Source organism: Nuphar pumila, chromosome 17 (assembly GCF_984573655.1).
Source record: "Nuphar pumila chromosome 17, dmNupPumi1.hap1.1, whole genome shotgun sequence".
NCBI classification, from domain to species: domain Eukaryota; kingdom Viridiplantae; phylum Streptophyta; class Magnoliopsida; order Nymphaeales; family Nymphaeaceae; genus Nuphar; species Nuphar pumila.
In genome coordinates this window covers 57,025,977-57,053,155 of record NC_143265.1, presented here as the reverse complement: position 1 = coordinate 57,053,155, position 27,179 = coordinate 57,025,977, and the positions used below count along the sequence as shown (strand labels likewise).

The following is a 27,179-nucleotide window of genomic DNA, read 5'->3' as shown; positions in this document are numbered from 1 at the left end:
ACCTACTTTCATAAAAGTATTTAATAGTCTTATTAGTGAAGGAGATTGCTATGGAGCACGAGGCATGACTTTCTGACATTCTTGGACATGGCTTAATTACCATCATGGACTTTTGGTACAAAAAGATAATAGAATACAAGATTTTGTGGTGTGTTGTGAAACCAAACCTGTAACGACCCCAACTCATACCTGTGAAAAAATAACATTTTTTTTAAACAAGTATGAAAACATTCTCAGAGACCCGAGGTCTTTACAATTACAAAACATCTACAACCACAAGGGATCTTATACTCATCTTTCACACCAAACCAAAGTTTATTCATTAAAGTACATATAGTCTGAGACATGAGCAAATAAAATATAAATAAAGCAGAAAGAAGCACCTGTAATGAAACTAGCGGAAGCCCAACAGTGCAAAGCACACTTTAGAAGGGGAGTCAAGAACACAAGCACTCAAAGTGCATACGTAACCCACTAAGGGGTAAAGAGCCCAAAATGGCTAAACAAATATTATTGAGGAAGAGGAGAAGTGGGTCAAAAAACCCATACAATGCAAGAGGGAGAGCCCTCTTTTTGTAGAGGAGAAAAAGGAAAAGAAGGGACCATATAGGGGCTCCCTTCTAGTCGTTGGGAGCCCCAACGATCATATTTATGACCGTTGGGGCCCCAATGACTAGAAGGTGGGCCCCCTAGTGGTCCTATTACAATAATAAAAGGAAAAAGAAAAAAGAAAGGAAAGATAAAAAGAAAAGAAAAGGAAAAATAAAAAGTAAAAAATACAATAGAGAATTACAAAAATACCCCTATCGGGTATTTGAGTTATAAATATATGTATATATATACTTATATATATGCATGTATATATATAAGTATATGTATATATATTTATATATACATATTTTAACATGCCTCCTCAAACTTTACGGGGAGAAGACCGAAAGTTTGCCAAGGAGAAACAAAAGACGCGGAGTTGGAAGCGCTTTTCTGAAGTAACATATGGCAGTGTGATTGTTCCTTTGAGAAATTCGTCTCGAACATAGTGACAATCCATTTCAATATGCTTGGTACGCTCGTGGAATGTATGGTTGCTTGCAATGTAAATTGCGCTCTTGTTATCACAACACATCTTGGTGGAGGAAGAGATGAGGACGCCCATGTCACAAAGGAGACTTCTAAGCCACACATTTTCCATAGTTGTCATCGCCATGGCCCGATATTCACCTTCAGTGGATGATAGAGAGACTTTTTGCTGCTTCTTACATGTCCATGAAATAAAGGATTCACCTAGGAAAATGCAAAAACCAGTAGTTGAGATACGATCATTGGGATTTCCTCCTCAATCTGCATCAGTAAAAGCAATTAATTTAAGAGATGAAGAAGATGATAAGAAAAACTCTTTGGAAATGGTGTTCTTAATGTATTGCACAACTCGCATCACGGCCGCCATATGAACTGTAGTAGGAGCATGCTGAAATTGACTTGCAGTATGAACCGCATGAGCAATATCTGGACGGGTGATGGATAAGTAAGAGATCTAATCAATTGCCGATAGGGAGTGGGAGCCTCAAGTACAACGCCATCCTCAAGTCTCAACTTTGCATTAATAACTTCAGGAGTTTCCACTTTCTTTTCATAAGATACTCCTGACTTGGTACAGATGTCTGCTGCTAATTTCATTTGAGTTCAAATATATCCTCGTGGAGAGTATGCCACTTCAATACATAAAAAATATCTCAAAAATCCAAAGTCAGACATATCAAAAGTTTTCTTTAACATGGTATTAACTTCATTTACTCCCTTTTTATCACTGTCACTTCTAGTGATGATCATATCATCAACATACAGAAGTAGAATAACAATGGAGTCACCTGTTTTCTTAACAAAAAAAGCAGTGTCAGTATAACAAGAAATAAATCTCAAATTAATTAATACATTACTAAACTTGTCATACTAAGCTTTAGGAGCATGCTTAAGACCATATAAGACCTTCTTCAATTTCAAAATTTTACCATCTAAATTCATGCCAGGAGGTGGTTTCATATAAATTCTTCACTCAAATTTTCATTTAAAAAGACATTTTTAATGTCAAGTTGAAAAATTGGCCATTTTTAATAGAAGCTATTGCAATAAGATCTCGAACACTAGTCATGCGAGCAACCGGGGCAAAAGTTTCATCATAATCCACCCTATATTCTTGGGCGTATCCTTTGGCTACTAACCTAGCCTTATATCTTTCTAAAGAGCCATCACTTTTAGTTTTTATTTTGAAAACCCATCTACATCCAATGGGTTTCTTACCATTAGGAAGATCAATAATTTTCCAAGTTTGTGCCTTTTTAAGTGCATTAAGTTCAAGTTCCATTGCTTCATTCCAATGAGCATATTGTTTAACATCGTTATAATGAGATGGTTCATGGAAAGAGTAAAGGGCTAGCAAACATGCTCGAAAATTTGGAGAAAAAGAATCATAAGATACAAATTTATTTGGTATTTTAGAAATACGATTTGATCTTCTTTGAGAGGATTCTTCAATTGACTCATTTTGAGAGAATTTTTCAAGGGCACAAGGAGGATTACTTTCATTCCTTCTAGAGTAAACTTGTGTTTGACTTGGTATATGTTCTTCTAAATTTTCATGTTGGTCACGTTGCCCATCATTTGGAGGTTCAAAATGATCCTCTATGAGAGTTTCACTAGGTTCAACATGATCATCTATAACCTTTTCATGAGGTAACAAGTCAAATAAAAAGGAATAATCAATATTTTCATTTAGTTTATGCGAAAAACCATTTTCTTCTTCTAAGAAAGTGACATCTTTTGAGATATAAAGTTTGTTATTGAATAAGTCAAAATATCGATAGCCTTTTTGTTTTTCGCCATATCCTAAGAAAATACATTCAATTGCCCTTGAAGAAAGTTTATTGTTTTTGTGAGTTAGAACAAAGCACTTACACTCTAAAATTCTTAGTCTTTTATAATCGGGAGATATATTGTAAAGTTTTTCAAACGGAGAAAGATTTTTCAAAGAAGATGAAGGGGTTCTATTGATAAGATATGTTGAGGTTAGAACCGCTTAGACCCAAAAACATTTTTGGAATGTTCTTTGGAAAATTCTTAGTCTTTTATAATCGGGAGATATATTATGTGTCTATGCTTTCTTTCCGCAAGACCATTTTGTTGCGGAGTGTTTGGACAAGAACGTTGATGACAAATTCTGATTTCTTTTAAGTAGTTTTGAAAATCATTAGACATATATTCACCTCCTGAATCAGATCTAAGAATGGATAGGTTTCCTAGAAATTGATTTTTAACCATTGCATGAAATTCTTTAAAAAAGGAGAAAACCTCAGATTTGCGATTTAGAAAGTAAATCCACGTAAATCGAGTGAAGTCATCAACAAAAACTACGTAATATAAAAAACCTCCTTTGGATACAACAGGGGAGGGTCCCCATACATCAGAATTAACAAGCTCAAATGGCCGAGTGTGGATATAACTTCTTTGAGGAAATAGAATAGCTTTAGATTTTTCAAAAATGCAATCTTTACAAGTCATGTGATTGTCTTTACAAGTATTGTCCAAAAAAGGAAAAGGAGACATCTTTAAAAAATTCGGATGACCAAGTCTCTTATGCCAAACTTCAATACTTTTGTCATTTACAAGATTACAAAATGACTTGGATGGAAGAGACAAAAAATCCATAAAGTAAAGATCGCCCCTCCTATGACCTTGCCCAATCAGCTTCCCTGACTGGAGATCCTGCACTGTGCAATCTTTAGGTGAGAAAGAGACTTGCCATCCATGATCGGTAATTTGGGAAACGGAAAAAAGGTTTAGATTAACTTTTGGAACAACTCTTACTTTGGGAACAAAAAAATTTTGAGAGGATTTTAAATTAAGTGTTCCAATACTTTCAATTTTTAAAGATGTCTCATCGGCCGTTGATACATAGGAAGATATGGGTTCCGAGAGAACATTAAAAAGAGAGTCTTATGAGATGTCATATGAAAAGAAGCACCGGAGTCTAGTATCCACATACCTGGAGGTGATGAAGAATAGGCTATGACAGCTCCCGATGTTGATGGTGAAGAAGACTTGAGGAGATGTTGGAGAATTTCAGAAATATGGCCAAGGGTTTTTTTGATATCTCCTCCATTGACATTTTCTTCAACTTTCTTTGGAGAGTTTTCTCCAACCGCGGCCACCTTTCTTTTGAGCTTTGGACAAACCGGCTTAATATGCCCCGATTCATTGCAATAGTGACAAATCACTCCTTTTGTATACCCATTATTTTTTGCAAAATGGGGAGGTCTATATGCTTTTACATTTGATCCGAGCCTAGTAACGGCCAAAATGTCATCACTCTTAATACTTATGCCAAGGTGAGTTTCCTCTTGGCATATTTCGGCAAGGGCATCCTCAATAGGTAAAGCTTTACTTCTATGGAAAAGAGATGCCCTAACTTGTTCAAATTCCAGCCGAAGCCCATGAAGAAATTGAAAGAAATGCTCTTTTTCAATTTGTTTTCTTCTTAGCTCAATATCTTCCGGAGCCACCCACTTGGGCTCAAGAAGAGCAAGTTCATCCCAAAGAGGGGTTAAAGTACTAAAGTAATCACAGACAGTCATATCCGCTTGTCTAGTAGACCTAATTTTTTCTTGACAAAAAAATTGTCTAGCTAGGTCTTTTTGGGTATACATACCCTTAAGAAAAAACCATGCCTCATTGGCTTTTCTAAACTTAGCAATGTTGGCACAATTCTTGAGGTCAATATTGTTCATGAACCATGCCAAGATTTTGGCATGGTTACTTTCCCATTCCTCTACTTTGGATTGGTAATCAATGATAGCTTTGATGCGCTCATCGCCATCTAAAGATTTTTCAACCCCACTTTCAATTTTAGTGAGCACAGGAGAAGGTTCAGGAGTAGTTCCCATAACAAAACCCCAAAGTTTCTTACCTCTTAGGTGGTTTTCCATAGCGGAGGCCTACATAAGATAATTGAATCCATTGAGCTTAAAAGAAAGCTCTACTTTTGGTTCGTGCTCCATGGGTGCCAAAAGAAGAGAGGCACGTTTGATATCTTTAAAGAGTAGAGAGGCACGCTTTCCAAAGCAACGATTAGAATGAAGACAAGATCACCAACCGAGCTCTGATACCATGTAATGAAACTAGCGGAAGCCCAACAGTGCAAAGCACACTTTAGAAGAGGAGCCAAGAACACAAGCACTCAAAGTGCATACGTAACCCACTAAGGGGTAAAGAGCCCAAAATGGCTAAACAAATATTATTGAGGAAGAGGAGAAGTGGGTGAAAAAACCCATACAATGCAAGAGGGAGCACCCTCTTTTTATAGAGGAGAAAAAGGAGAAGGGACCACATAGGGGCTCCCTTCTAGTCATTGGGAGCCCCAACGATCATATTTATGACCGTTGGGGCCCCAACGACTAGAAGGTGGGCCCCCTAGTGGTCCTATTACAATAATAAAAGAAAAAAGAAAAAAGAAAAAAGAAAAAAGAAAAAAGAAAAAAGAAAAAAGAAAAAAGAAAGGAAAAATAAAAAGAAAAGAAAAGGAAAAATAAAAATAAAAAGTAAAAAATACAATGGAGAATTACACAAATACCCCTATCGGGTATTTGAGTTATAAATATATGTATATATATATAATTATATATATATATGCATGTATATATATTTATATATACATATTTTAACAGAGCCATGCTGTCCCAAGAAAGGTCTGCCAAGAAATCGCAGTGCCCTCGTAGCTCCTCGCAAAGCAAATCACCTCACTGGCCCCTAAGGCTGCGAAAAACAAAAAAGTAAGGGTGTCAGAATCCAAAGAATTTTGTTTACGAATCTCTCTAATGAAACAAATAAGTAAAAAGAACATAAATAAGATTCATGCAATATTTTAGAAGGACGCAGTTATGATAAATTCATAATTCAAGTAATCATTTAAGCAACATGAAATAAATGCTAAACAAGAGATTGAGCAATTATTATCAATAGAGAACATCAATTATGTAATAAAAATATTTAACATTCATTAGAGAACATACATCATGCATTCACCAATGTATAACAATTAAGGGGACAAGTAAATATACATGATTTAATGCATTGCAGGAATATGCATGATTTCTATGCACATGCATAAATAAATTATTATCTTTTATTAGAGTTTCTTTTCATATGCATGTCTATATTAAATATACATAATTTAAGTTTCTCTTTTTATTACCGTTGCCCGCAGATACTCCAAACGGGTAAGAATTTCCGAAGTCAAGTAGGGTTCTAGGGTAATTTAGCACATAAGTTGTATTTTATTATTGAGTTTTAAACTTAGGCCTCGACCGTAACAACCTTCAGAACATTAGACCTCAACATCTAATGCCGGGACACTAGAGACCTCCACATGCACAAGTGCCCCTTTCTTGGTATGTTAAAACAACACTCGTGTCTACACACCACCTCCAGGTAAAGTGGCGGATTCTCCTTAAAACCGTGGTCATGAGAAGAACCTCAATATCGGGTTCAAGGGTAACAACAACGCATATGGAGTTTTAGTATCCTCACGGTTCCCCAAAACCGCAACTCTAAGAGTTTCATTCTAAAGACATGATATCTCAGAACATATATTACACAGTTCTCTTTCTTTATCTTCTTATTAATACTCATTCATTTATTTACAATTCAGTATGCAAAATTAGTAACACAAGTTCACATATCCAAATGCGAGGCTGTAACGCTCCAAAATTTCAACTTATGATTTCGAAAACATTGATGAAAAAACCTTTCAAAGATTAGAGTTTTTACTTTTAAAATCGACAACAAAAGCAATTTAGAATGGAGCACAAGTTAACAAATTTTGGGCACGTTCGTTATAAAATCATCATCATCTATAAAACCGTTACTCAGAGTAAGTGTAAAACAAAACCATAACTTATTAATAGAATTTTTAGTTTATTACTAAAATAAGCATTCTTCTCCACAATAAAAAAATCTAAGAAAAACTAAAAACTCAAAGCCAAGACGCCAGTAGAAAGAAAGGAAAATCCCGAGCCATGTTGCATCGCTCCATCGGCCACCTGTAAAGTCCTACTCATCATCTGCCCATCAAATGAGTCAGTTTCATAACAAACTAGTAGATACATGAATGAACAATGTATAATAAAATAAAGTAGGACATTCATGAGATAACCAATTTATTTCATTAAAAACAATAATTAAAATGTATAATCTACTCTAGCAGGTGTAATACATGCAAAGATCTACTGTCCTAAAACAAATATCCTTCACAAGATACAAGCAACATTGTAAGTAGTATAAATCTCAATTATCTACAACTATTGTGAACATGATATTCTTTAAGTTTTGATATTAACTGGCTTGTGGGTACGCACAGACGAGAAACGTAGAAACAACCGAGACCGATCCGAGGGTTTATTATGTCAAGTGTTTTTCATTAACCCGGATGGCTGATTGGGTCCGCTCCTAAGGGGACGGTCAATGACCAAGAGAGTAAATCCCCAAAGGCATTCGTGGTCAATGGATGCATTCAACTTCTGTATAAGTACTTGGGAGTTACCACGTAGGATAATTTATGGTAATCCCTATGAGATGTCTTGAGATCTACCGCAGTCCAATCTGAACAGAAATATATATATATATATATATATATATATATATATATATAGAGAGAGAGAGAGAGAGAGAGAGAGAGAGAGAGAGATGTACAATGGCTGGGGCGGCTCAAGCACACACGACCTCCAAGCCCTAATCATTATAAAATAAAAGCAATTTTATAATGGGATGATATTACAGAAATGCCATTAATGAAACAACTTTGTGCGTGTTTTATTGACGTGTGTATGGATTTGGATCCAGATCCATACACATACTCTATTTTAACACCCTCCCTCAAGTTGTATGTGGTTTTGGAGCATGTACAACTTGCTCTTCAGTAGCCAAAATTGACGTCTTGTTAACCCCTTGGTAAACAAGTCTACCACTTGATCTTCTATTCGAACGTGACGTAGTTCTATCTCTTTCATCTCGACTTTCTGCCGTATAAAATGTTGATCAATATCAATATGCTTCGTTCTGCTATGCTGAATAGGGTAACATGCAATATTGATTGCGCTTTGATTGTCGCATAGAAGAAATGATCGAATAATTCTTCTCAAGATCACTCAATAAGTGTCTAATCCATGTAACTTCTGTCGTGCCTGCTGCCATAGACCTGTATTCTGCATCTGTACTCAATCGTGCCACTGCCTTTTGTTTTCTACTGCTCCAAGACACTAAATTGTGTCCAATATATACACAATATCCAGAGACAGATCGTCTCTCATCTGGATCCCATGCCCAATCTGCGTCTGTATAAGTGATGTGCATGGTTTTAAAACTCGTCGAGTCAACTCGGTGACTCGGCTCTGCTCGACCCTCCAACGAGTCAACTCGGCAAGCTAAACTCGTTCTGCGAAAACTCGGCCTAACTCGGGTTGACTCGGGCGAGTTTTGGGCACTTTTTTCTTTTTTCATTTTTCAAAGGCTATGGGCATTTTTTTCATATGTAAGTGTTCATTTTTCAAAGAACAAATATCATAATAACAATAGGCTTACCAACTTAATATAAAATAGTAAAAGTCAATCAAATTTCACATGTCCATCATTCATTCCTTTTGGTAGCTCCAGGTAAGGAATCAAACCCAGTACCCCTCAATGAACATAGAGTGAATCCACTAATCCAGCTAACATGACTGATCCCTCATGCAACCATCTCTGAGACCTACACAATAGTTGGCAGTCAGCTTGTTCAAAACCAACAACATAAATTGCCCACATTTATCATTATAATATATATACATGACAACATACTCATTATCCAAAGCTTATATGCATTTATGTGCAAATATATAAGGCATGATCCAATCAACTCTACATCAGAAACACACTTACAAATATCAAGATAAAGTTCAATGTTCCCAAAATTTTGCAAGGATTTTCTGAGGCCCTGCAACTCAACAATTATGTCCATATATTCAGGATGTAAACCATGATCGAGCATGGCTATTAAAGTTCTTGAAGCTAGTAATTAAGTCATTCTTTATATATTGTCTTGAAAGACTTGCTCCTGCTTGTGTAGTTTCTTTAGTAAATGTGAGATTTGAAGTAAGAGCAATTTTACTTGATGTTATTTTACTTATTAATCAATTAAACTAGTAATTAAGTCATTCTACAAACCTTTATACGTTTAAATGACAATTTATATATTGTCTTTGTTGTAAAATCAAAAGTTAACAAAACCCGGTCCGAGTCACCGAGTTGACCCGCCGAGTCACGAGTCAATAAAGAACGAGTCGAGTTCCGAGTCATGGGTTTTAAAACCTTGGTGATGAGTTCATGTTCTGTATGTAGGTCATCGTTTTTGCGGTAAACAAGTTCGTCTCCTATAGTTCCTTCCAAATAGCGTAGAATACGCTTCACAGCTTCCATATGACCTTCCGTTGGAGCATGCATAAACTGAGATACCTGATTGACAGCATAAATTATATCAGGTCTGGTAAAAGTCAAATACTGCAGCATCCCTACGCAACTTCTATATGTTGTAGGATTGATACAAAGGTGGCCATCTTCAGAGCTCAGCCTTTGATGTAGTACACTCGGAGTGTTGACAAGTTTGCAATTCGTCATCCTTGATCTTTCCAGAAGATCAAGAGTGTACTTCTGTTGCATGAGTGTCGATGTGTTTTCTTGTCTGTCAACCTCCACACCAAGGAAGTACCTCAACTCCCCTAAATATTTCATCTTGAAAGTTTTCATCAAAAACCGCTTCACTTCTTGCACATGATTATCTGAACTCCCAGATCATCAACATATATAAGAAGTTTAACGATGTCAGTCTCCTGGTAAATAAAGAGCGAGTGGTCCAGAAAGCATCTTCTAAAACCATAGACTTGAATTTGCATGGAGAAACTTTTAAACCAAGAGTGAGATGCCTGTTTCAACCCATATAGAGATTTCTTTAGCTTGCACACCCAGGCAGTAAGATCCTTCTTGGCATACCCAGGAGGTTGCTCCATATATACTTTCTCCTTTAAAACCCCATGCAAGAATGCATTTTTAACATCCATCTGACTAAGCTTCCATCCTCGGTCGACTGCTAAGGATATGATAACACAAATGGTGCCCATTTTGACTACCGGACTAAGGGTTTCATCGTAATCTTCACTATATTGTTGCGTAAATCCCCGAGCAACAAGCCGTGCCTTATATTTGTCAATACTTCCTTCGGGCTTATATTTTGTCTTATAAACCCATTTTGAGCCAACTACATTCTTTCCTTCTGGCCGATGTACTATTTCCCAAGTTTGACACTCATGAAGAGCTTCCATTTCTTCATTCATAGCCTCAATCCAATGACGGGATTGAAGAGCTTGATTAAAACAAGTGGGTTCATTCTGCTTTGTGAGTTGAGACATAAACAACTGAAAATCAAGAGAAAAGGTCTCATAACTCACCCATCGCTGAATAGGGTGCCTGATATGTGACGGCCTTTGAACCGGATGACTAGAGATGATTTCCACATCCCTTGGCCCTGTATTTCTGTCCCTTCTAGTGTTAGATCTATCCAGAAAAACATTCAACTGGAGGTGGCTCAACGAAAGATGGCTCGACATGCATCTGTGTGTCACTCAACTCCCTATTCAAGTCGAAGGAAGGACAAGTCGCCTGACATGTCTCTCCTGTATTGGCAAAAAAGGTCTGTGCTCATCCATGGATCATACACCTCTACTGCTCGAGATGACAACGGTTCAGAGTCATTGATCTGAAAATTTTGTTCATCAAAAACAACATTCCGAGAGGTCCTAATACGTTTTGTAGTAGAGTCATAGCATCAATAGCCTTTGTATTCGCTCTCTTTAGCTCAATTAATGGAGGCGTTGCAACCTATGCTTAAATCTCAATCTTCTTATTCAGGAGCGGACATATCGACAAGTGACAACCATGGTAAGGTCTTTTGGATCGTAGACTCCGATGCTTAATTTCATAGGATCCCTAATCAGTCCATATTGACCGAATGCAAGTTTAACTCAAATGATTATTGTGTTTTTACTGTCGATGGCACATCTTTGAAAATCAAAAGTTTTGGTATTTATCAAAAAACACCTATCTTTCACATACCAAATATTAAAGTAGTACCAAAATTGAACTTAAACCTCTTATCCGTTTCTCAAATTGCGGACTATGGTTGCAAAATAGTTTTCTCATCTAATGATTGTCTAATACAAGATCTCCAGTCCGGGAAGCCGATTGGGCAAGGCCATAGAAGAGACCTCTATATTATGGACAATCTTGAATTGCCAAAATAACTTTTTTGTAATTTTGTGAAAAAGAAAGATATAAAAATTTGGCACAAAAGACTAGGACATCCTAGTGTGACCAAATTACAATTGTTTCCATTTCTTTCAAATTGTAAAAACAATTTTTTTTATTTGAAGATTGCATTCTTGGCAAAATGAAATCTTTACCTTTTAGAATAAGACATCTTATAACTAAGAATCCATTTGAATTAGTCCATTCGGATGTATGGGGACCCGCACCGGTCGTATCCAAAGGTGGCGTTGCTTATTATGTTGTGTTTGTGGACGATTATAGTCGACACTCATGGATATTCTTTTTAAAACACAAATCGGAAGTATTTGATTGTTTTAAAAAATTTTAGTCATATACAAAATCAATTAACCAATATTCAAATCTTTAGAACTGATTCCGGAAGAGAATTTATGTCAAAAGAATTTGAAAAATATTTTGACTTAAATGGGATTATACATCAAAAATCGTGTCCATACACCCCTTAACAAAATGGTCTTACCGAAAGAAAGCATAGACACATTATTAAAACCACTAGAACACTTCTAGCATCTAGAAATGTTCCCAAAGTTTTTTGGGCCGAAGCCGCTCTTACGACGGTCTATTTGAGAAATAGAATGCCCTAAAAAAATATTGAAAATATTTCTCCTATTGAAAAGCTTTATAAAACGTCTCCCGATTACAAAAGGTTGAAGGTATTCAGGTGCAAATGTTTTGTTCTTACCAACAAGAATGTTAAACTCTCTCCTAAAGCAATTCCATGTGTTTTTAGGTTATGCCGAAAACCAAAAAGAATATAGATGTTATGACATTGAAAGAAACAAAGTGTATGTTTCTCGAAATGTTATCTTTCTCGAAAATGAAAAAGGTTTTTTCAAGGATAATATCCAAGAGAGTTGTGACTATTCGTTCCTTTTTGATCTAGTCAATGCTAAATGTGAAAATATTCATGGAAGCCAAGTCATACACGAGGCAAATGAGAATGTGAGTAGAAGTCTTGATAATATAGACCTATCTTACGATAATTTACAAACCTATGCTCGACGTACCAAAGGTCATCCACCATGTGCTTTAGAAAGATACTCTCAAAGCCAAGAAGAACCATAAGAATTTCAAATGCTCCTAGTAGATTTGTTTCATACGATTCCTTTGAACCAAGGTATAGATCTTGCTTAATGGCTATTCACTCGTATGCTGAACCTCAATCATATCACGAGGCCAAGCATCGTCATGAATGTGTTAAGGCCATGAATGACGAGTTAGAAGCATTAGAAAGAGCAAAAACTTTTCAAACATTACCTAAAGGAAGAAAAACTATAGGATGCAGATGGGTTTACAAGGTAAAAACTAAGTACGATAAAACATTAAAAAGATATAAGGCTAGGTTAGTAGCAAAGGGATATAGTCAAGAATATGAAATTGACTATGATAAGACATTTGCCCCGGTTGCTCGCATGACTACTGTTAGAACTCTCATTGCTATAACATCAATTAGAAAATGACCTATATTTCAAATGGACGTCAAAAATGCACTTTTAAATGGTAATCTAGATGAAGAAGTGTACATGGATCCTCCACCTGTCCTGACTTTAGCACATGAGGAGACTCTCCGATTACGTAAGGCCTTGTATGACTTAAAACAAGCTCCAAAGGCTTGGTATGATAGGTTCAGTGATATGATGACACAACTTCATTTTAAATCCTGTTTTAATGATATTGCATTATTTATTAAGTCTTCTAATACAGGGATGATGATTTTACTACTGTATGCAGATGATATGATAGTCACAGGAGATGATAAGAGTGAGTTAATCATATCAAAGATGTGCTTAAAGCCAACTTTGATATGACAGATCTTGGTTTTTTACGATACTTTCTTGGAATAGAAGTTGCTTACTCACATCGTGGTTATTTTTTGTCACAAACTAAATATGCAGCAAAGATCATTGAAAGATCAGGACTCTCGGATGAAAAATTGGTTGACACTCCAGAAGTCATAAATGCCAAAATAAAAAGAGATGATGTGTAGAGCCCTTGTGCAAGAACACACTTTCAATCAAGTAGAATACTTGATTGAATCATCGATCCACTCACACAAGGGTCTAAAGAATTGTTATTGCATATATTTACTCATGAAAATGAGTTGAGAAACTACAAGGCCTTCAAGGCCTATTTATAATACAAAGCCACATGGGGAGAAGCCCAAAGTAGCTGTTGGGTTGCTCTCCAACTGCTATTTTGGAGCTGCTCCCAATACTTTAAAAGCTGAAAAAGTAAAAAGTGAAAAACAGAAAAAATAAAAAACAGAAAAAGCAAAAATAGATTGTCAACCCCTAATGGGTTGACGCCTATTACACTGAAAATACCGTTAAGTATATATATATATATTTGTATATCTTAACACCCCCCCTCAAACTCTTGGTACAACCACCGAGAGTTTGCCAAGTAGGAAGTGGAATCTGGGTGACGATAGCGCTTTGGTGAAGAAATCCGCGAATTGGTATTCTGATGGAATATAAGGCAATGTGATAGTTTTCCGCATGAACTCTTCACGAACATAGTGGCAATCCATCTCAATGTGTTTCGTTCTCTCATGAAATGTATGATTGCTTGCAATGTATACAACACAATTTTGAAGGTTATGCAGTATGAACCCCCAAGTCTTCGAGAAGTTGTCTCAACCAAACTAACTCAGACATAGTGGTCGCCATGGCACAATACTCAGCTTCAGTGGAGGAGAGTGACACCTTCTGCTGCTTTTTGCATCGCCATGAAATTAGAGAGTCACCTACAAATACACATAAACTAGTGGTTGAGTGTCTATCATTGACATCCCCTCCCCAATCAGAATCAGAATATGCAATGACTTCTAGTGAGAAAGACGATGATAAAAACAAGCAAAGATTAATAGATTTTTTAATATATCTAACAATTCTCTTACAGCGCTCATATGCATTGTAGTGGGAGCTTGCTGAAATTGACTAGCAGAATGAATAGCATGGGATATATTAAGGCGGGTAATAGAAAGATAAGATAAAGCCCCAATCATCTGTTTGTAGGGCTTCGTTACAGCAAACACCCTACAGAGGCTGAACCTGTGCAGGTTTGTCAGGGCCTGACACGCCAGTCGAGTGTGACTCGGCTGAGCTGCCAGTGAGCCTAGTAACAGGTGTAAAACCTGAGCAACAAAACTTCAATGTACAGGGATTTAAGCATGTTCTTTTTTTTTTTTTGAATATGCATGCATATGCACAATCATGTTCAGGCTACATGTATATGCAAAATTTCATGTATCACGTATGCATGAGTGCATATTTTCATTCGGTTATGCTTGATCCATAAACAGGTAAACATGCTTTTGCAGATTTACATAAAGATATGTATGTGTGCAAGGAATTTTCCCACGAGCGGACATGGTTTTTACCTTAGGTTGGAACAAGCACTTAATTTACAACTTTTATCATAAGAACAAACATATACAAGAATTTTAACTAGATGTAGAATATGTAAATATTCTTTCCAAGATTTTAACTGTGCTAAATCTGGGCCAGATTTGCGCATGTTTCAAGCATGAAAAATCTGTCCCGATTTAGGGATTCATGGTACATAATGAGATACATATACAATACACGTATTGATATATGTATTTTTCTCAAACTAAACCCCAGAAAGGCGAAATCGTTAATACCAATCCATGCATAATAGAGTAAATATCCATATTTACTCTTTTCCCATGGATCTTCACTAAAATGTTGCATGAAATACAAATCCATGTTCTTTTTCTCATTCGAAACAAGAGAAAGACCCGTACCTTAATCGTAGATTGAAAGAAAATCGAAAAACGATGGGTTGTTTGGCGAAGAAGCCTTCTTCTTCCTCCTTTCTCCTCTTTTCCTCTTTCTTTTTCCCTCTTTCTTTGTCTTTCTCTCTTTCTTGCTCTCTCTTTCTTTCTCTTTCTCTCTATTTTTTTGAACATTATATAAGACACTAGGGGGGGTGACGGCCCCCCCTCTCCAATCCCTTCTAGATGGGCTGGAGAGAGATCTCTCCCCTTTTGGGACTCTCACTCTCAACTTTTCAAAAATTTTGAAATTTCTTCTTTGTTGACTTTTCAAAGTTTCTATTTTTAAAAAGTCTTTCTTATTTTTGTAACTCTTTTAAATCTCTTACCTCTCAACAATTTAAAGACTCTTAAGAAGTCCAATTAGTTAACAAAAAGTGAAATTCAGAATTAATTAATTAATTATTAATTATTTATTAATAATTAAATATCTAGAAACTTCCAGAGGGTACCTTGAGTCTTTTTAACTCTTAATAACCTCAATTTAAATATAAAAAGTGAATTTAAAGCTGTATTTTTGTTGGGTATGGGTTTTGGATAGAGTTCAGATCCATATTAATTTGGATCATAAGCATTGGATCCAGTCCGATCCAAATCCGGCCCCGGCCCGTCGAGGCTGTCTTTTTTTGAAAAATGTGATTTTCGGGCCAACCGTATCTTGAATTTAGAAAAGTAAAATATTGTTACGCTCAGAATTTCGAGACGCATCTAACGATATATAACTCGAATTTCGCTTTTGAATTTTGCCTGAAAATAACCTGAATTTCGCTAGAATTTTGCTTGAATTTAAAGATTGAAAACAAAACTTTTTCTCACGTTTTAAGTGGCTCGTTTAGGCCTTGTCGATGAGACCTGGGCCAAGCCCAGATTCAAAAGCATTGGCCTAAAATCGAGAATCTACCGATTTTTCTTCTATACTTAGCCAAATTTTCGAAAAATCTCAAAATTACTAAGTGTGAAAATACGCGATATTACATATGGCATGCTTTTGAATTGTGAAAATTTCTGGGTACAAAAAGTAATTGTATATGATTTTGTAAATGACCATTTATAAATTTCTCTAGTCTTTAGTTTTCTGTTTCAGTAAATTTCATTTGGATTATAATTTCTGTACTTTGTAAGCTTCTTTGCCTTCAATTATTTTATAATTTCCTTTGAAACTGACCTTTTCTCAGAGAAGTGACTCCCAATGTTTCAAGTTTAAATGCTTGGTGTATGTCATTTTTTGCAGGTATTTTTAATTTTCTGTACCATTGTGACCCTCTATTCTGCTCAAGAGATCCCGCTATCACCAGGGACTGCATCAAAGCCATCATCCGATTCTGCTCCATTGTTAGATAATAAGCGTGCATTCTCAAATACTGATCCTGAGAAGTTGGATGAGAATTCCTTATCCGGGACAACTAAGTGGATTGCTAAAACTATTTCTAAGAGTTCAACACCTTTGGAAGGTAAAGCGGATGAGAAGGAAGCCTTCAATGATGGACCTGGAGCTGTTTTGGTCAATCTTCTTACAAGTTTGAGGCATTTGCCACCTGCTATGCATCCCGTGCTTATTGTTATGGCGCTTAGCTGGGTATGTTGTATTTTATGAGTTGTTCTCTTGTTGCAATTTAGATACCTATTTTCACAGAAAGGTTGAATTAATTTGCCGTTCTTGTGAGGAAGTATTTTTGCATGTGATTGCTTAGAACAACAGTTGGTATTATTTAACTCTTGTGCTAAATCTTTTGTACAAATGATTTCATAATTATATCCAACATGGAATGTGAGGTTAGTGACCAACTGAGCTGTTTGGTTTTCAGTTGTCATGGTTTCCTTTCTTCCTCTTTGATACTGATTGGATGGGGCGTGAAGTTTATCATGGTGATCCAAAAGGGGATGCTTCTAAAGTTGCAGCTTATGATAAAGGTGTCAGAGAAGGTGCATTTGGTTTGCTATTGAATTCAGTAAGAACACAAAATTGTGCAATTATTATTTTTAGTATTTATACCAATAAATATTTATACCAAGGCATGCCAAATAGGGAATTGACTGGTGAAAGATCCTTATTTTGTCTTTATGAAGTTGTAGTTCCAATCTATTTCCATTCTAGTTTCACTGGGATACTAAGTTATGTTTTTTCCTTGTTTAGATTGTTCTGGGGATTAGTTCACTTCTTATCGAACCAATGTGTCAACGGCTTGGTGCAAAGCTAGTGTGGGCGATGAGCAATTTTATTGTATTTATCTGCATGGCAGGAACTGCAGTCATAAGTTTGTTTTCCATTTGGGAATATTCCAAAGGAATCCAGCATGTGCTTGGTGATAATTCGAAAGTCAAAGATGCTTCTCTCTTTGTATTTGCACTACTTGGATTTCCTCTTGCTGTAAGTAATGCTTGTCATTATAATGAGTCTTCTATGGTAATTCAATTGTATATTGCCTGCATACCTTTTTTTTGGTTGCATCTTATTTGTTGTCTATGTGATGCAGATAACATTCAGCGTCCCCTTTTCCATAACTGCAGAAATGACTGCTGATAGTGGTGGTGGTCAAGGTTGGTATAGGTCAAGTGTAAATATAGGGAGCTTTGTTCATTGAAATTCTGTGTTTTATGGCTTTCAGCATGGGGGATCTAAATGTATTTCTAACTTACAGGGTTGGCTATAGGTGTTTTAAACCTTGCTATTGTTATTCCTCAGGTGAGGTTTCTATCATATTTATGCCTCTGCAATATGACAGTTGATCTTGTATTCTTTCTCAAATGAGATAACAAGTGTGATGAATAGGAATGTCAGATAATAAGGTTTGCATTTCATATACCATGAGCCTATTGTGCCCGTTATCCAGAAAGATTTGGACATTGAAAGTGCTGTGTTATTTTTGCTTCAAAATTGTTCTCTGATTTCATCATGATCATAACCCAACATTATTCAATTTATTGTCAATACTTGTGACGAGGTATTGGGTAAATGGTTTTGTCGTGATGATGTCTTGGTATGCCTTTAGTTCTGAATCTTGTGACTCATTAATCTCTTTGCATCAATTACTTCATCATAATGTGGCCATTTGTATGTGACTCAAGTTGCATCTTTTGTGTACCTGAAGTTCCTTCATGTTATTTTTATTCTTGGTGCAATTTATTGGCTATCAGACAATAGGTTGCATCTGATCTCTTTGAACCTCTGAGATACAAATTTGCATGTCATTAAAATAAATAAAGTAGAAAAAACTCAAGTTACTAGATGTTGCATGTCTATTACGTCCTACAGTCCATACATGTACTTCTTTTCAAAGTATAAATACAGGTTTTACAAGATGGGTATACCTGTCTCTGATTTTAATGCTATTTGCTTAGGCAGCTCTGCTGGAATTGACAGTTTCTTTTACAATTCTGTCCTAGCTAATGCTGATGGCCTGGACAGGATGGTTTCTCTATGCTAATTTATGCTTATATAAAGAGGAAACAACTTCAGCAGTAGGTTTAATGCTTGAGATCAAGGCATGAACAGAAGAAAAAACGAATTGTTGCATTTTGATTTATTTTTGTTTTTGAAATCCTCTTCTTAGGTAAAGCTGCACAATGAGGTTATTATGCTGTTGGCTTATTTTGTCACTCTTAGTTGAATTTTTACTATGCTTATGATGTCTATATCATCATAATTATCATTATCATTCCTTGTCCTATCTACATGGGGTTGGCTTTACAAATCCAATTATCCCATTCCTTTCTCTCTAAAATCAAAACGTGGGTTCTGTATTTCATGTCTCTACTGAGTACATTTCTTAAAGTTTTGTGGCCTATCAACATCTACATTCTCACCACTACATATTGTTGTTGTTTTAATCTCTTCATAACCTTTCCATACCACATTAAAGGGTACTCCTGGTTTTTTCGCTTTTGTTGGTCTTTTACCTATTCTTTGATGCGATCATTCATTATTCTATCAGTTTTCTGACTCCTAATCTATGCTGTTGAAAGTGCTACGCACAAAGTGCTAGGCACATGCTGCTGAAGGCCTAGTTGATGCCTAGGTGTTTCCTAGCAACCGAAGTTTTTTTTTTGCTAAATGATATTGATGTAGACAAAACGAACCTGTAGCAGAAGCTTACCATTTGGTACCAGGGAGGGATAATTCTTGGCTGGAAGACTCCTATGGGGGAATTTGAATGACAACTTTCCGGAATAAACTTCTACAACACCTCCAAAGTTAGATGACCAGCTCTTCGTGATGATAATGACATCCCAAGTGTTCAAAGAAAAAATTTCTAAACTAGCAAACTGTATAACGTTAGAAGCACAAGAGATTGATGGAACATTCCATACATCTTAAATGGTTGATAGAGTAGTGGCAACTAGCAGCCACATGTTGTTTTGATGACAGGCGTGAAATATAAAGCAGATCAGCTTTTGGCCATAGTAGTAGTGAACGCCAGTTGAGCACACCAATTGTTCAATGAGAACCCCTTGAAGGACCCTTGCTAGGCAGTGCACATCCCCACCATCTGGTGATTTATTGCCACTAAAAACCTTCTCCCTGACCATCAAATGTACCCAGATCTTTCAACTATATTTGTTGAAATTGGATAGAGCATGCTGGAAAGACACCCTGTTGTCGACCGATTGTGCCCAAACGGCTGGAGGGTCCTCGGCAACTCCTGCTGGCCATCCTCTTTCTTTCTCTAAAAATTCCAAGGGGAATTACTTTAATGTCACCTAAAATCTCACCATTAATGTGCCATTGGCCAACATGGGTTGGTGGGACCATCAACCGGTATCTGGAACCCTGTTAGTTTCCCCTACAACCTTGGTGCTGGTTGGTGGGTTTCTAAACCCTAACCCAGCCCCATGTGTTCCCTTTTCCAATTGAGGAAAGGAGGCACTCAGACAGCAGGGTGAAGCAAATTGTGTCAGCTCTCAACCTGTTCTATGCCTCTTTCCATCTTTCTTACCCTAACCTTTTTAAATCTCCTCTGAGAACAGGTTCAAGGCTCTAGAATTAGTTTTAGCTATTCCTCACCCATCTAACCCAATTTTGGAATTTTTTTTCCGTGAACACTCTAGATCCAATCCAATTTAACCATATTTTGGAGTCAGGTTTGATTCAAAATCCAGAAACTCTGATTTTCTATAACCCAAACACTTTATTCAACCAATCTGGATCAATTTAATTCCATATACACCTAAATCTGGTATGACCTAAAACAATATGATATTGAACCCATCTAACTGGGTCATAGATCCATGTGTGGAACCATTTGTAATTCTTTTATATCAACCATTACAAGACAAAAGTGCAAATACATGGTATTCTTGTCACTTTTGTGGAGCAAGTCCCACCTTTCCCAAACTCATGATATTCACATAGCAACTCTCAGGTGAAAAGCTACTTCCGGGATTGGATGATGTTGATGTTCCCAAGGTGAGTTGGGGAATGGAAAAAATGGAATTTAAAATAAATCACTACCTATTAAGTGGTGAAAAACTACTCACAGAAGCAAGTGAAAAACTGTTTGGTTGGGATGGTGAATGGGACATATTGAATCCATGAGCTACCATGGGCATGAGAACAAAGTTGGCAATAGGCTTGAGAATTTGGAAATGGTGATAGAATACACCACATTAAAATATACCCTTTGTCAGGATTGATGATGGTATATTATGTTTAAACTTTAAACTATGGTTGTATCATATTGTACCACAAGATACAGTACAATGCGCATCATACTGAAGGGGTTTTATGACATGATGCACCCTGATATGAGGCGTATTGCAAGATACGAAGTCGGTGCAACTAAGTTGGCCAATTTTACTTTTTTTTGGGTTTTTGGTTTGAAAGAGCCTTTTAGAGCCAGTTCTCTCGTTCTACTATAAGTGTAACGACCCCAAACTAACCCTTAAAAAATGCAAAACTTTTTTTTTTAAAACAATTGCGGAAAACCTTCCAAGGACCAAGGGTACATTACAGATTTAATATTCACAACCCATCAACCATTTCAAACATAGAATAAATTTAAACATTGAACGGAACATCATTTATGTAATCAAATATTATCAATAAAGTTTCAAATAATTCCAAAATCAACTCTAGCCAATCCATGCATATAAAAACATTTTTTTAAAAACCGAGTAAGAATCGAAGTTCTTGTACAAGACCTTCTAAATTTTTAATAGTAAGAAAATAGCATAAAGTAAATCAAGCACAAGTTTAAGAGGAATCACAACTAACATATTATCAGAGCAAACTTACCATCTAAGCAGTTTAAGCAAACACTCAACAATTTCATGCTAAATCAAATATTTAGGGATGCATAAAATTAATGATAAACATTTATGGATGCATGAATCAATGCAACATGCATGAATAACTTTTTAACTTAAATTATCAGAATTGCTTTTGCATGCATGTCCCTATTTAATGCACATAAATTTAATTTTTACTTTCTTACAAACCTGTAATAACCGAAAATTTTATGCAAATTTTTACGCAATTAAGTAGGATTTATGCGTTTTGGGCCTAGGATCCGCTTCCCGGATCCATAAGAATCATGCCTATGTAAATTATTATATATATACATAATAATAAAAGTAAAGAAATAAATTAAAATTATTTTGGGTTTGATTCACAGTTGGACCCATTTGGATCCAACCTGTGGATCCACCTTTATAACATAATTGGATCCACATTCAGAATCGGACCCGGATCCACTTTACTGTTGGATCTCGAGTCACGGGTCGCGGGGCTCGGAACCGGACCCAACCCGCACCCTGTAAAGTGAAAAAAAAGGGGGAGCCCGATAAGGGGCTGCCCGATAAAAAGAGCGTTTGGGTTCTGAGAGAACCCTAACACAACTTGTTAAGGAGGAGGCTGAGGAAAGGGATGCTTAGCTGTCGGGAAACGAGGGAAAGGGCAAACCACCTCCTTCCTTTTCGGGGGTCGCCCCTTCAAAAAGGGGTCCCCGAACCCCTGTTCTTCTCATCCCTCATCTCTCTCCCTCGTTCTTTCACGCTCTCCTTCTCTCGGCTCCCTCTCGTCTCTGCCCTCCCTGCGTGCGACTGTGCCAGCGCCGCATCTCCTCATCACCCTCTCGATCGGCATCGTGGCTGTGGAAACAACAGGCTGACCATCGACAGCAGCCTCCCGATCACGCCCTTCACGGCGGTAGGAGCTACCTGAGTCGACCGACCATCGTCTCGCGATAGCAGTCTCCGATCGTAGGAAAAAGCACCGGAAAGGTAGGTTTTCTGCCTCTTTTTGTGTGGAGCATGGATTGAATCTGCCTGTGCGTGGGTTAGTCAAGGGGAAACTTCGACTGCTTAGGGCCAATGCTAACCCTAAACCGATAATCACAATTTCTTGGATTTGGGGGTTTCGAATTTACTTTGTGAAGGGGGTGTTGAGTTCAATTTCTGTTACCGCTAAGAGGAATGCTTGATAGAAATGTTCGATCTCTATTATTGCTAAACCAGTAAACGAAGGGTTTTCAGTAGTATGCATGGGTGTGGATGTGGTCCCATGGAAATTTTCAAGGTTACGAACTCCCGGTGTTAATTGTATATGTATAACCGAGTTGCACCTTATAGGGGTTAAGGTGGCTTAGTGATGCTTACGTATTCCAAATTTTGTTTATTTGAAATTTTTGCTTTTCTTTGTCGGATAGTACCACACACTCAGGATACGTGCTTAGTCAGTTTAGTTGCATTATAGATGTATAAACACAGGCATGCTGTGCATTTTCTGCTCTGCCATGATATTATTCACGACATGTCTGCCTATTTTCTATGGATATTCATCTGATTTACTGAACTCCAAGCATGATCAAAGATTTGTTAATGTGTTGTTTTCCACATGGAAATGCACATGAACTGAATCTGCGTAAAATATTGTAAAAGAGAAGTGGCCTCAACAAGTTGAATTGTTGTAAAATCAAGTGTCTTTATGAATTAATTTTTGGGAGGTTTAATGCATGCTCACTAACCCCTTTCAGAATGTATAAACCAATTGCTCCGTTAGGATGATAAACATGTACATGTTTGCTTCAACGAGTTTGAATTATTATAGATCCAAGTGTCATTCACGAGTTAATTTTGGAGTTTGATTTCATGATTAATAACCCATTCATGTTGTGTAGGTCGATTTCTCCCTTATGATTATAAACAGTTATATGTAATGGCAGTATAAGATAGATCATTCATAATGATGTACATTGTTTGGTTGTTTTTTTTGTTGTCCTAACATGATATGAAACCATACATACTATGTTAAAATGTAAAACTGTACATATATGTATATATAATAATATTATATTATTATATATATATATATAAATACATTTTTAATTTCTTTCTTTTCTGTATTTTTTTTCCTTTATTTTTATTTTTTGTCTTTATGTCATCTAGTTCAGTTTGAACTAGAATGACTGTTGCTAGTCAAGTCCTGTCCAGACTTGACTAGCAATAGAGCTGTTGGACTGACACAGTCCAACAACTCTTAATAGAGCTGTTGGACTGACACATTCCAACAGCTCTAAATAGAGCTGTTGGACTGTGCCCAACAGCTCTATTGAGTCCTCTTTCAGCTGTGTATATAAAGGGGTGCAGCCCCTCTTGTATTTCACTCCAATGCTTCTTAAGCAATTGGTTTTTCATATCAATAAAGAATACATTTTTATTTTTATTTTGTTTCCAGTTATACCCTTTTTAAGGGTTATGCTTTAGTGTCATTCTTGACACTTGCTCTTGTTAATCAAAGCTCGTGTTTCGAAGATCCCCATTTCATTTCATGGTATCAGAGCTGCGGAAGTACTAAATCTTGAGGAAAAGTTGCCTCGGTTTCCGTGCCCGTTTGCAAAAGTGTTCGCCACTTGAAGAGAAGTGTTTTATCACTTCATTGGAGAAGATTTCACATCTTGTTGTATTGTTTTTTTTTTTCTTTCTTTCTCATTTTCCTTCTTGTTTCTCTTCTATCCCTATTCTTTCTCTCCTTGTAATCGATGGATGACAATGATAAAGTCACCATCATGCCTATGAAACTAAACGATACGAACTATGTAACATGGGCTTCAATCATGAAGCACCATATATGGGGAAAAGGCTTATGGGGGATTGTGGATGGTTCCGATTCGGAACCTAAGCTATCTCTTACTAAAAAGGAGGGAGATAAAGACGTCCCTCTATCGGAAGAAGAGAAAATCAAGGCTATTGCCTCATACGAGAAGAAATGGAATGAATGGAGAATATCTCATGCGAAGATAATGTCATGGCTTATCAATAGCGTTGACATTAAAAAATGCTCAAGTCTTGCCAAATTTGATCATGCCGATAAGGCATGGGAATACCTTAAGAATATGTATTCCCTTAAAGATATTGCACACGTGTGTAACCTCCAAGAAAAAGTTCGAATGATGACACAAGGAGACAAAACTATTCGTGAATATTACAATGGGTTGTCCGAACTTTGAGAAGAACTTTCCCTTTTAGAACCAAAGTGGCATTGTGCCGAAGACATCGAGCTTCGTCAGAAACAACTCGATGTTGAACATTTTTACCAGTTTATCACTGGATTAAGGCCGGAATTTGAAACCACTAAATCGGCCCTACTTCACCGAGGAAAAATTCCTTCTATTGTTGAAACTATTGAAGAGTTAACAATGGAAGAAAATCGTCTCCGGAAAGGTTCTTTAAAAATTGAAGATGATTCCGTTTTAGCCGTGTCTAGACCAGGGAATCATGTTCGATCATATAGGCCTCCTCACTTTAACCGACAAAATGGTGACTATGATAAGAAGAAAGTTATTTGTCATCACTGTCATGAACCGGGACACTACAGGCCACAATGTCCCAAACTTAAGGAGGTGAGAGAAAAAAAAAGCTGCAATTGCTGGATCGGAGCCTAAAGATCAGGATGCACCAGTTTCCCTGGCCCAACTAATGGAGATCCTTCAGCCTCTCATCAAAGGTGCCTCTTCCTCATTTGAAGCTTCAACCGGCGCAGCAGCCTCATCTTTTTCTGATTTAGGTAAAATTTCTTGGCTTCTTGACTCTGGTGCATCTTTTCATATGACCCCAAATAATCAAAGTCTATCCAAATGTGTTAAAAATAAAACAAGCGTGTCAAAGGTCTTTACTGCTGATGGGACTTCTCTTGAAATAGAAGGAATAGGAGATTTTGAAAAAATTTATAAAACAAAAAATTTTTTTATTCCAGAAATTAGACATGTTCCCAAATTAAATTTAAATCTTTTATCTGTATCTCAAATTTCTGATTATGGGTGTAATATTTCTTTTTCTTCTCATGGTTGTTGGGTACAGGATCGCCAGTCAGGCAAGCTGATTGGGGAAGGCCATAGAGAAGGAGGACTCTATTACATGGATTTTTTGGAAATGCCGAAGAAAGCTTTTTGTTATAATATTCAAAAAATAGAGTTGGAACTGTGGCATAAGAGACTTGGTCACCCACATATAGCCAAAATCCAACATTTTCCAAATCTAGGGAAATTTTGTAACTCTGAATCATTTGATTGTAAAGATTGTATTCTCGGCAAAATGAAAAGATTACCATTTCAGAACAGAACCTTTTTCTCTTCAAGACCACTTGAATTAATACACTCGGATGTTTGGGGTCCTGCACCAGTAATTTCTAAAGGAGGATTTGTTTACTATGTTATTTTTGTCGATGATTTCTCCCGACATACGTGGATGTACTTTCTCAAACATAAGTCTGAAGTATTTTCATACTTTCAAACTTTTCATAATATGGTTAAAAACAAATTTCAAAATGATATTACTATTTTTCGCACAGATTCAGGGGGAGAGTTTTTATCCACAGATTTTCAAAATTATCTTAAATTGCATGGCATCACACATCAAAGATCTTGTCCTTATACACCTCAACAAAATGGACTGGCAGAACGAAAACATCGCCATATTATAGAAACCACTAGAACTTTATTAATAGCAAATCAAGTCCCTAAAGACTTTTGGGCAGAAGCTGCCTTAACTGCCACCTATCTCATTAATTGTAACCTGTTTCAACTGCAACCGTTTACTGTCGATATTTCTAAACATGTTACATAAATTGTATTTCCAATGTAACGTACATCTATGGTAGGTTGTACTGTATTCTTTTTATTATTCTGATATTCCTGTACTTGGTTGCTGAACATGTGAAGACTTATCTCATGCACATGTGGGGTTCGAGATTAGCAGGCTCTAGTAGGGCCGTAGAGTTCGTTTTCTGTAATACGTCACTACCCGTTTGGGTGGATATGTTCACTGCTCAATCATGTTAATTGAATCCTGCATATTATTCAGTGTTGTGTTGTAGAATTAGTAACATGTGAAATATTTGATGTCTATACTAGGATGTTGCTTGTATTTGGGGTCACATTTAGTTACATGTAGTAGCAAGGAGCAACACATATTTGGAAGAGTCAACATTTGGACCGAGAATAGGCCTATGGCCTTTGTAATTGCAGGAGTTTATATCTACAACATATTCTCATAATACTTGATGAACGCATATCTGTTGTTTATGTTACAACAAAATATGTAATTTTAATATCGGCAAATCCAGGTTAAAGTAACAAGATAAAAGCACAATTTAAATCTGTTAGACCGGTCTATTATGACAAGATTAAAAACATAAAGTTGGACAAACATTTTGCTCGAGAAAAGATTGAAGGTGAGCTTTAGGCTAAAAATTTTATTTAGAGATTATGCAAATGACAAATTGGTTTACTAAGATCCTTGAAGGGGTGGTGTTAGTTCTAATGTTGAAAATGATTTTTGGTAATATCTAACAATGGGATCTGTTACATACTGGCTTTGATGTATGCTAAGGCATTTATGGAACTTTACTGAGATCCGGTTATACACAGTGAGATCAACCTAGAGGGGGCAACCTATTACATTTTCCTTTCTTGTTGCTGTCATTTAGCCTTCTCTCTTCTCTGATCTTTCGTATGAGAGGTCTTAT

The 27,179-nt window shown here is 36.6% G+C and overlaps 1 protein-coding gene across 2 annotated transcripts in view; it reads left to right on the top strand.

Annotated features, from left to right (window-relative positions):
* The window catches only part of SUT2 (sucrose transporter 2), a 161,367-nt gene that overhangs the window by 98,568 nt on the left and 35,620 nt on the right, over positions 1 to 27,179 (top strand). For both annotated transcript variants that reach the window (XM_089992726.1, XM_089992727.1), the window contains 5 exons: positions 16,452 to 16,796; positions 17,026 to 17,169; positions 17,355 to 17,588; positions 17,695 to 17,758; positions 17,860 to 17,903. In XM_089992726.1, coding sequence (XP_089848852.1) covers positions 16,452 to 16,796; positions 17,026 to 17,169; positions 17,355 to 17,588; positions 17,695 to 17,758; positions 17,860 to 17,903 — 831 coding nt within the window. The remainder of the gene's footprint in view (positions 1 to 16,451; positions 16,797 to 17,025; positions 17,170 to 17,354; positions 17,589 to 17,694; positions 17,759 to 17,859; positions 17,904 to 27,179) is intronic.